This window comes from Priapulus caudatus, unplaced genomic scaffold (assembly GCF_000485595.1).
Source record: "Priapulus caudatus unplaced genomic scaffold, Priapulus_caudatus-5.0.1 Scaffold1120, whole genome shotgun sequence".
Classification (NCBI taxonomy): domain Eukaryota; kingdom Metazoa; phylum Priapulida; class Priapulimorpha; order Priapulimorphida; family Priapulidae; genus Priapulus; species Priapulus caudatus.
Genome location: NW_014578181.1, coordinates 83,082 through 93,363, shown reverse-complemented (window position 1 = coordinate 93,363; position 10,282 = coordinate 83,082). Strand labels below are relative to the sequence as shown.

The 10,282-nt window shown below is 45.0% G+C and overlaps 1 protein-coding gene across 1 annotated transcript in view; it reads left to right on the top strand.

Annotated features, from left to right (window-relative positions):
- The window catches only part of LOC106815463, a gene marked incomplete at its 5' end in the record, with an annotated part of 17,948 nt that overhangs the window by 4,248 nt on the left and 3,418 nt on the right, over window positions 1–10,282 (top strand). The window contains one exon of the mRNA XM_014819923.1: window positions 9,536–9,626. Coding sequence (XP_014675409.1) covers window positions 9,536–9,626 — 91 coding nt within the window. The remainder of the gene's footprint in view (window positions 1–9,535; window positions 9,627–10,282) is intronic.

The following is a 10,282-nucleotide window of genomic DNA, read 5'->3' as shown; positions in this document are numbered from 1 at the left end:
GTTGTCTTATAAAAGGCATTTGAAAATACCTCCAATGTTGTTCAAATTCTCCGATGTTGTTGACACTTTCGCGTTGCCCTGCCAAGCAGCCGTGGAGTGGTGCTGCGGTACAGCGGTACGGGTGTAGCAAAGATCAAAACATGTGACGTCACCTAACCGATTTTTAGCGAAATTGTTTGGCAAACAATTTAGCGTTGGCGCCAGATTACCAGATTTCGCACCTCTTTCTTGTGAGTTTTAAGCAAACGCGCACTGAAATGGAAGGAACTAGAGTTTATTTTGCCATAGGGTAGTGTGATTATGCATGACACGAAGTATTTGCGATAGTCTGCGATAGTTGCGAAGTCTAGTACTGGATAAATTAGCGTTTGGATGCGCATTGTGCGACTTTAAGACTGAAACACAAAGCAGGGTTTCTTCCGAGGGATAATTAGACAAAGGAGGTAATGGCCAGTTTGGGAAAAAAACGCACATGATGGATTCAAAGGCACGCATGTGGACGCTTCAGGAGGACGTGGGGGGAGAGAGGGAGAGGGGGATCTGTGGGGTCTCCCCCAGCAAAATTTAAAAAAATTGAATGTCATAGACTGCATTTGAGCGATGTTATAGATGCCTTAAGCCCGGCGCACACGTGAGGAGTAAGTCAAGTAAAATGACGCACGAGTCAAAATACTCAAGGAATAAGTGTTAATGCAGATCACGTGACTGTGCGCAGCCAATACTGGGCGCACAATGATTTAAACGCATGCGCTGTGAGTACCAGTGTTGAGTAAATTTACTCAGCGCGCGCGCACACGTTGAGTAAAGTGACGCATGAGTCAAAAATTATCAAACACGTTTGATATTGAGTAAAATGACGCATGCGTCAAAATACTCAACGAAAATCCGCTGCACACGTGAGTAAAATGACTCGTGCGTCATTTTACTTGAGTAAAATTACTCACGTGTGCGCCGGGCTTTAGATGCAATGGCGATGTTAAATTAGACAACGGCGGTGCGCCACTGTGCCTCTTATGTGTAAGAAACCCTGGGAGGTAGCCATGCAGATGTGCAGCCAGTCAGCCATGCAGACGCGTACCATGCCGTCGTACATCAGAGATCGTAGCTCAGTGGAGTCATACATTGTTCAGTGAGGTCGTGATGTCATAGTGGACTGAGGTCGTAGGTCAGTGAGGTCGTGATGTCATAGTTGAGTGAGGTCATAGTTGAGTGAGGTCGTGATGTCGTAGGTCAGTGAGGTCGTGATGTCATAGTTGAGTGAGGTCGTGATGTCGTAGGTCAGTGAGGTCATACTTCAGTGAGGTCATGGTTCAGTGAGTATAAGCAGGAGTCCGGGTGGATGCTGCGTTGCTGGTGTATGTGTGTGTCTGTGTGTGTGTGCGTGCGCGTGCGCGTGTGTGTATGTGTGTGTGTGTGTGTGTGTGTGTGTGTGTGTATCTTCTTTTCTCTCTCATCTCTCCCTCTGCTCTCTGTCTCTCGTCTCTCTCTCTCTTCTCTCTCTCTCTCTCTTCTCCTCCCTCCCTCCCTCCTCACCTCCCTCTCTCCTCCCCTCCCTCCCTCCCTCCCTCCTCCCTCCTCCCTCGCCTCCTCCTCCCCCCTCCCTCTCTCTCTCTCTCTCTCTCTCTCTCTTTCTCTCTCTTTCTTCTGCGTTTCTCTGTATATATAAATAAAATATATATTTACGACATACGTAATATAAAATATATATATATATTATTATATTATAATCTTGCACTAAATATCAATACCACATCTACTCATAGACTGTAGTTGAGTCCGTTGGCTTACGGTGCTGTTGTAGTATGTAGTATGTTTAGTGCTGTCGGTTATGGCTTAGTGCTGTATGTATTAAGCGTGTAGTATGTAGTTTGCGTCGGATATGGCTACGGCTGTGTACCTGTATGCGTGTAGTATGTGTGCTGTAGGTATGGCTCAGGTGCTGTATTGTATGCGTGTAGTAATGTATGCTGTCGGTATGGCTAGGTGCTGTATGTATGCATGTAGTATGTCTAGTTGCGCTGATCGGTATTGGCTAGGTGCGTATGTATTTTTGCGGTGTGTATGTAGTGCGGTCGGTCATGGTAGGTGCTGTATGTATGCATGTAGTATGTAGGCTGTCGGTATGGCTAGGTGCTGTATGTAGCATGTAGTATGTAGTGCTGTCGGTATGGCTAGGTTGCTGTTATGTATGGTGTAGTATGATAGTGGCTGTCGTTTTATGGCTAGGTGCCTGTTATGTATGCGTGTAGTATGTAGTGCCTGTCGGTTGGCTAGGTGCTGTATGTATGCCGTTGTAGTATGTTAGTGCTGTTCGCGTATGGGCTGTGCTGTATGTATGCATGGAGGTGCAACATGATGTAGTATGTTAGTGCGTCGTCTATGTAGGGTGCTTGTATGTATGCGTTGTAGGTATGTAGTATGCTGTCGGTATGGCCTAGGTGCTGTATGTATTGCGTGTAGATATGTAGTGCTTGTAGTATGGCTAGAGGTTGTGTATGTTGGTGTAGTACTGTAGTGCTGTTCGGTAGGCTAGGTGCTGTATGTATGCGTAGTTATGTTATGTAGTGCTGTCGTTATGGTAGGTGCTGATATGTATGCGTGTAGTATGTTAGTTTGGCTGTCGGTATGGCTAGGTGCTTGAAGTATGTATGCTGTCGTTATGGCTATGGTGTGTATGTATTGCATGTAAGTATGTTAGTGCTGTCGGTTTATGGCTTAGGTGCTGTATGTTATGCGTGTAGTATGTAGTGCTGATTCAGGTATTGCTAGGTGCCTGTATGTATGGTGTAGTATGTTAGTGTGTCGGTTATTGGCTAGGTGCTGTATGCTATGTTATGTAGTATAGTAGTGCTGTCGGTGATGGCTAGGGTGCTGTATGTATGCGTGTAGTATGTTGTGCTGTATTGGTATGGCTAGGTTGCTGTATCGTATGCGTTTCTAGTATGTAGTGCTGTCGGTATGGCTAGTGTGCTGTATGTATGGTGTAGTATGTTAGTGCTGCTTCGGGATTGGCTAGGTGTTGTATGTATGCGTGTTAGTATGTAGTTGTGTTTCGGTATGCTAGGTGCTGTTATGTATGCGTGTAGTATGTAGTGCTGTAGGATATTGCGCTTAGGTGCTGTATGATATGCATGTAGTTGTAGTGCTTGTCGGTATTGGCTATGTGTTGCTGTATGTATGCGTGTAGTATGTAGTGCTGTCGGATGGCTAGGTGCTGTATGTATGCGGTAGTATGTAGTGCTGTCGGTATGGCTAGGTGCTGTATGTATGCATGTAGTATGTAGTGCTGTTCGGTTTTATGGCTAGGTGCTGTATGTATGGTGTTAGTTATGTAGTGCCTTGTTAGGCTATTGGCTAGGTGCTGTATGTAAATGCCGCTGTTTAGTATGTAGGTGCTGTCGGTATGGCTAGCGTGCTGTTATGTATGCTGTGTAGTATGTAGTGCTGTCGGTATGAGCATTAGGTGCTGTATTGTATGCAATGTAGTATGTATTAGTGCTGTTAGGTTATGGCTAGGTGCTGTATGTATGCATGTAGTATGTAGTGCTGTCGGCTATGGCTAGGTGCTGCTTTTTAATATGTAATGGACGTGTAGTATGTAGTGCTGTAGGTATGGCTAGGTGCTGTATGTATGCATGTAGTATGTAGTGCTGTCGGTATGGCTAGGTGCTGTATGTATGCAGCTGTAGATTATGTAGTGCTGATCGGTATGGCTAGTGTGCTGTATGTTATGCATGTAGTACTGTAGTGCTGTCGGTATGGCTAGGTTGCTGTATGTATGCGTGTAGCTATGTAGTGCTGTCGTATGATAGGTGCTGTATGTATGGCATGTGTATGTAGTGCTGATCGGTTATGGCTAGCGTGCTGTATGTATGCGTGTGTATGTAGTGCTGAGGTATGGCTAGGTGCTGTATGTATGACATGTATGTATGTAGTGCCGTCGTTATGGCTAGGTGCTGTATGTATGCATTGGTAGTATTGTAGTTGCTGTCGGTATGGCTACGTGCTTGATGTATGCCGCTGTAGTTGTATCTGCTGTCGCGCGTATGGCTAGGTGCTGTATGTATGCGTGTAGTATGTAGTGCTGTCGGTATGGCTAGGTGCTGTATGTATGCGTGTAGTATGTAGTGCTGTCGGTATGGCTAGGTGCTGTATGTATGCATGTAGTATGTAGTAGCACTGTCGGTATTGGCTAGGTGCTTGTATGTATTGACATGTTAGTATGTCTAGTGCTGTCGGTCATGGCTAGGTGCCTGTATGTATGCGGTGTTTATGTGAGTGACTGTCGGTATGGCCTTTAGGGTGCTGGTATGTTATGCCATGTGTATGTAGTGCTGTCGAGTTATGGCTAGGTGCTGTTATGTATGCCGTTGTAGTATGTAGTGCTGTCGGTTATGGCTAGTGCTGTATGTGATGCGTGTAGCTATGTAGTGCTGTCGGTATAGGCTAGGTTGCTCGTATGTATTGCATGTAGTATGTAGTGCTGTCGGTATGGCTTAGGTGCTGTATCGTATGCGTGTAGTATGTTAGTGCCTGTCGGTATGGCTTAGGTGCTGTTATGTATGGTGTAGTAGATGTAGTGCTGTCAGGTTTAATGGCTAGGTGCTGTATTGTATGCGTGTAGTATGTTAGTGCCTGTCTGGTACATGGACTAGGTGCTGTTGTATGCACTGTAGTATGTACGGGCTGTCGGTTATGCGCTAGGTGCCTGTATGTATGCATTGTAGTACTGTAGTGCTGTCGTATGGCTAGAGTGGCCTGTATGTATGATGTAGTATGTAGTGCTGTCGGTATGGCTTAGGTGCTGTATGTATGCATGTAGTATTAGTTTTAGTTTGCTTGTCGGTATGGCTAGGTGCGCTGGTATGTATGCATGTAGTATGTTAGTGCTGTCGGTATGGCTAGGTTTGCTGTAAATGTATGCATGCTGTATGTAGTCTGTCGGTATAGGCTAGTGCTGTATGTATGCGTGTGTTAGTATTGTAGTTGCCTGTAGGTATGGCTAGGTGCTGTATGTATGCAATGTGTATGCTAGTTGCTGTCGGTATGGCTAGTCGTGTGTATGTATGACATGTAGTATTGTAGTGCTGTCGGTATGGCTAAGGTGCTTGTAGTATGCGTGTATGTAGTATTTAGTGCTGTAGGTATGGTCTAGGTTGCTGTATGTATGCATGTAGTATGTAGTTGCTGTTTCGGTATGGCTAGGTGCTGTAACATGTATGCGCTGAGTATGTAGTGCTCGGTATGGCTAGGTGCTGGTATGTATGCGTGAGTATGTACGTTGCTGTCAGGTATGGTAGGTGCTGTATGTATGCATGTAGTATGTAGTGCTCGTCGGTTGGCTACGGTGCTGTATGTATGCGTGTGTATGTTAGTGTGTCGGTATGGCTTAGTTGCTGTATGTATGCGTGTAGTATGTAGTTGATGTAGGGTATGGCTAGTGTGCTCGTATGTATGCAGTTGTAGTGTTCAGTGCTGTAGGTATGCTAGGTGCTGTATCGTTGCATGTTATCGTAGTTGCGTTGTCGTATGGCTACCGGTGCTGTATGTATGCGTGTAGTATGTTAGTTGCTGTCGTTATGGCTAGGTCTGTATGGTATGCGTGTTAGTATGTAGTTGCTGTCGGTTGGCTTATGGCTGCTGTATGTATGCGATGTAGTATGTAGTGCTTGTCGGTATGGTAGGTTGTGTATGTATGCCGAAATGTGATGTAGCTGCTGTTAGGTATGGCTAGGTGGCTGTATGTATGCATGTAGTATGTATTGCTGTCGGTATGGCTAGTGCTGTATAGTTGCATGCTAGTATGAGTGCTGTCCGGTATGGCTTAGGTGCTGTATGTTTGCGTGTAGTAGTGTAGTGCTGGTAGGGGGTATGGCTAGGGTGCTGATATGTATGGTGCTAGTATTTGTAGTGCTGTTAGATATGGCTAGGTGCCCTGTATGTAATGCATGTAGTATGTTAGTGCTGTCGGTTATGGCTAGGTGCTGTATGGATGCGTGTAGTATGTAGCTGCTGTAGTATGGGCTAGAGTGCTGTACTGTATTGCGATGTAGTATGTAGTACTTAGTATGGCTATCGTGCTGTATGTATGCAACTTGTAGTACTGTAGTGCTGTCGGTATGGGCTAGCGTAGCTGTATGTATTTACATGTAGTATGTGAGTGCTTGTCGGTATGGCTAGGTGCTGTATGTATGCATGTAGTACTGTAGTGCTGTGGTTATGCGCTTAGGTTGCTGTTATGTATGCATGTTAGTATGTAGTTAGCTGTCCGGATATGGCTAGGTGCTGTTTTATATGTATGCAGTGTAGTATGTAGTGCTTGTCGGTATGGTTAGGGCTGTATTTATGCATGTAGTATGTAGTGCTGTTCGGTTTATGGCTTAGGTGCTGTATGTATGCGTGTAGATATATGTAGTGCTGTCGGTATGGCTAGGTGCTGTATGTATGCGTGTAGTATGTAGTGCTGTCGGTATGGCTTAGGCTTGATGTATGTATGCGTTGTCAGTTATGTAGTGCTTGTCGGTATGGCTAGGTGCTGTATGTATGCGTGTGTTGTATGTAGTGCGTGTCGGTTATGGCATAGGTGCTGTATGTATGCGATGTGTATGCTTAGTGCTGTCAGGAATATTGGTACGGTGCTGCTATGTATGCACTGTAGTATAATGTAGTGCTGTCGGGTATGGCATAGGTGCTGTATGTATGCCGTTGTAGTATGTAGTGCTGTCGGTATGGTAGTTGCTGTATGTATGAGTGTAGTATGTAGTGCTGATCGGTATGGCTAGGAGTGCCTGTATGTATGCATGTTAGTATGTAGTGCTGTCGGTATGGCTAGGTGCTGTATGTTATGCGTTGTGTATGTCAGTGCCTGTTCGGTTATTTGGCTAGGTGCTGTATGTATGCATGTCAGTACTGTAAGTTGCTGTAGGTATGGCTAGCGTGCTTGTATGTATGCATGTAGTATGTAGTGCGTGTGTCGGTGTATGGCTAGGTGCTGTATGTATAGCCCGTTAGTATGTAGTGCTGTCGGTATGGTAAGGTGCTGTATGATCACTGTAGGTATGTAGTTGCTGTAGGTTATGCGCTTAAGGTGCTGTATGTATGCCGGTAGTATGTATAGTGCTGTCGGTATGGTAGGTGGCTGTATGTATGCCATGTAGTACTTTTGTTAGTTGCTGTCGGTATGGCTGGTGCTGTATGTATGCGCTGTTAGTATGTAGTTGCTGTCGGCTATGGCTTAGGTGCTGTATGTATGCGATGTAGTATGTAGTGCTGTCAGGATATGCGCTATGGTTGCTGTATGTATGCGATGGTAGTATGTAAGTGCTGTCGGTCATGGCTAGGTGCTGTATGTATGCGCTGTAGTATGTAGTGGCTGTCGTATGGCTAGGCGTGCTGTATGTATGCGTGTAGTATGGTAGTGCTGTCGGAATGCTGAGGTGCTGTATGTATGCAGTGTTAGTATGTAGTGCTGCTCGTTTATGGCCTAGGTGCTGTATGCTTGCATTGTAGTATGTAGCTGGCTGTCGTGTATGGCTAGGTGCCTGTGATGTATGCGCTGTAGTATGCTAAGTGGCTGTAGGTTATGGCTAGTGTGCTCGTATGTATGGTGTAGCTATTGTAAGTGCTGCTCGGTATGGCTACCCCCGGTGCATGACTATGTATGGTGTAGTAATGTAGTGCTGTCACGGTATGGCTTAGGTGCCTGTTTATGTATGCGTGTAAGTATGTAGTGCTCGTCGATATGGCTAGGTGCTTGTATGTATTGCATGTAGTACTTGTAGTGGCTGTCGGTATGGCTTACCTGGTGTTGTATGTACTGGATTGATAGTATGTAGTGCTGTCGGTTATGGATAGGTGCTGTATGTATGATGTAGTATGGTTAAGATGCTGTCGGTATATGGCTTAGGTGCTGTAATGTTATTGGGTGTAGTATGTGCTGCTGTAGCGTTCATGGCTATGGTGCTCTGTATGTTTGCATTGTTAGTATGTAGTGTCTGTCGTATGATTAGGTTGCTGTATGTAGCGGTAGTATGTAGTGATTGTAGTATGTCGCTAGGTGCTGTATGTATGCGTGTGTATGTAGTGATGTCGGCTATGGCTAGGTGCCTGTATTATGTATATTGTATATTCCACTCCTTGCTGCTCTGTGACTGTTGTGCGCGACAGTCTCACACTGGCGGGCGGCGCCACCGAGCCAGGACAGTGATTCCCTCATCGCGGGATCAGTTTAGACGCATAAGGCCTTGAGTGTAGGCTCCATGCTTTAGCTATCAGTGTTCCTGCAGCGCGTAGAGAGGCAAGGATGAGAGACCAGTTAAGATCATCATCTCATCACTGTCAATTTCCCCCCCCCCCCCCCCCCCCCCCCCCCCCCCCCCCCCCCCCCTTCATCATCATTCATCTATCATGTATCGTCAATCATTATTCATCATTCATCATCATCGTCATCATCATTCACCATCATCATCGTCATACCTTGTTGTTCTTGTCAGCGAGGGATGAGTCAGCATAGGATAGCAGCAGCATCATCATCATCACCATCATCATCGTCATACTCTTGTTTTGTTTTTGTCAGCGAGGGGATGAGTCAGGTAGGACTCAGCTCATCATCATCATTCATACGCCATTTACCTTGTTGTTCTTGTGAGCGAGGGATGAGTCAGATAGGATAGCAGCAGCATTTCAATCATCACTTATCATCAACATCACTCATCACCATATTCATCGTCATCATCATCATTCATCGCCAATAACTTGTTGTTTTGTCAGATGTAGGAGCAGAATTCATCATCATCATCATCATCATCATCATCATCACCATCATCATCGTCATCATCATCATCATCGCCATAACTTGTTGTTCTTGTCAGTGTAGGAGAGCATCATCATCATCATCATCATCATCATCATCATCATCACATCATTAATCGTCACTCATCATCATCATCGCCATAACTTGTTGTTCTTGTACAGATTGTAGGCTTTTTTTTTCGAGAGCATAATCATCAATCATCATCATCATCTATCATCATCACTGCATACCTTGTAGTTCTGTCAGTGAGGGCATGAGTCAGCGTATGGAGTCATTCATCATCATCAATCATCATCAGATATATCATCATCATCATCATCGTCATCGTACTCATCATCATCATCATCATCATCGCCATAACTTGTTGTTCTTGTCAGCGAGGGATGAGTCAGTGTAGGAGAGCATCATCATCATCATCATTCATCATCATATCATCATCACATCATCATCCCTCATTCACCATCATCATCGTCATACCTTGTTGTTTTGTCAGCGGAGGCGTATGAGTCAGCATAGAATAGCATCATCATCATCATCATCATCATCATCATCATCATCATCTTCATCACCATCATCATCGTCATACCTTGTTGTTCTTGTCAGCGTAGGAGAGCATCAGCATCATCATCCTCGTCATCGTCATCATCATCATCATCATCATACATCATCGTGCCATACCTCATCATCACCATCATCACTGCCATACCTTGTTGTTCTCATCAGCGAAGGATAAGTCAGCGCAGGATAGCATCAGCATCATCATCACCATCATCATCATCATCGACATGACCGTTGTTGTTCCTTGTCAGCGAGGGTATGAGTCAGGTAGGAATAAGAGCAGCGATCATCACCTATCTATCATCATCATGTCATACCTTTGTTGTTCTTGTCCATCGAATGGATGAGTCATTCGAGATAGGATAGCAGCAGCTATCATCATCAATCATCATCATCATCGTCTCATCATCATCACGTCATACCTTGTTGTTCTTGTCAGCGATGGATGAGTCAGCGTAGGATAGCAGCAGCATCATCATCATCATCATCATCGTCATACCTTGTTGTTCTTGTCAGCGATGGATGAGTCAGCGTAGGATAGCAGCAGCATCATCATCATCATCATCATCATCACTGCCATACCTTGTTGTTCTTGTCATCGATGGATGAGTCAGCGTTTAGGATAGCATCAGCATCATCATTCATCATCATCATCTTTTATACCTTGCTTGTTCTTGTCAGCGATGGAATGAAGTCAGCGTAGGATAGCAGCAGATCAATCATTCATCTCATCATCATCGTTCTTACCTGTTGTTACTTGTCAGCGATGATGAAGTTCATGGTAGGATAGCACGCAGATTCATCATGCATATCAATCATCGTCATACCATTGTTTGTTCTTTGTCAGCGATGGATGACGTCAGCGTAGGATTAGCAGCAGCATCATCATCATCATCATCATCATTCGTCATC